The sequence below is a fragment of the Meleagris gallopavo genome, unplaced genomic scaffold, assembly GCF_000146605.3.
Source record: "Meleagris gallopavo isolate NT-WF06-2002-E0010 breed Aviagen turkey brand Nicholas breeding stock unplaced genomic scaffold, Turkey_5.1 ChrUn_random_deg7180001334033, whole genome shotgun sequence".
Taxonomy (NCBI): Eukaryota; Metazoa; Chordata; class Aves; order Galliformes; family Phasianidae; genus Meleagris; species Meleagris gallopavo.
The window spans coordinates 1-480 of NW_011273352.1; the positions used below are offsets into that span (position 1 = coordinate 1).

General features: G+C 56.0%; 1 protein-coding gene across 1 annotated transcript; it reads left to right on the forward strand.

The window, feature by feature from the left end:
- Positions 1 to 6: 6 nt before the first annotated feature.
- LOC104917314 (14-3-3 protein gamma-B) lies at positions 7 to 293 on the forward strand (the record flags this gene model as incomplete). The annotated part of the gene is made up of 1 exon (XM_010728498.3): positions 7 to 293. A coding segment is annotated over one exon (228 nt), but the record flags the coding sequence as incomplete, so codon positions are not given.
- Positions 294 to 480: the final 187 nt, after the last annotated feature.

Here is a 480-nt window from a genome sequence, read left to right on the forward strand (position 1 = left end):
ATCCGGCTCGGCCTGGCGCTCAACTACTCTGTTTTCTACTACGAGATCCAGAACGCCCCGGAGCAGGCCTGCCACCTGGCCAAGACGGCGTTCGACGACGCCATCGCCGAGCTGGACACCCTCAACGAGGACTCCTACAAGGACTCAACGCTCATCATGCAGCTCCTCCGCGACAACCTAACGCTCTGGACAAGCGATCAGCAAGATGACGATGGTGGAGAAGGCAACAATTAGACCCCCAGATGGACTGGCAGCCGCACGCTGATGCTAACTACTGCAGTCTTTATTTTTCCCACAAGTGGGGGGTCAGGGTGGGGAGGGAACGGGAGGGGACGACCTTCCCCAGGGAGGCCCCCACAACCTGGTCTTTGATTGCCTCTTTGACATTTTTGCCAAAACACCACTAGTGGAAGTCAGGCTGGCTGTGCTGGTATGGAATAGCAGCCTCACTGGCATATGGACTGTTCTGTAGATTATTAA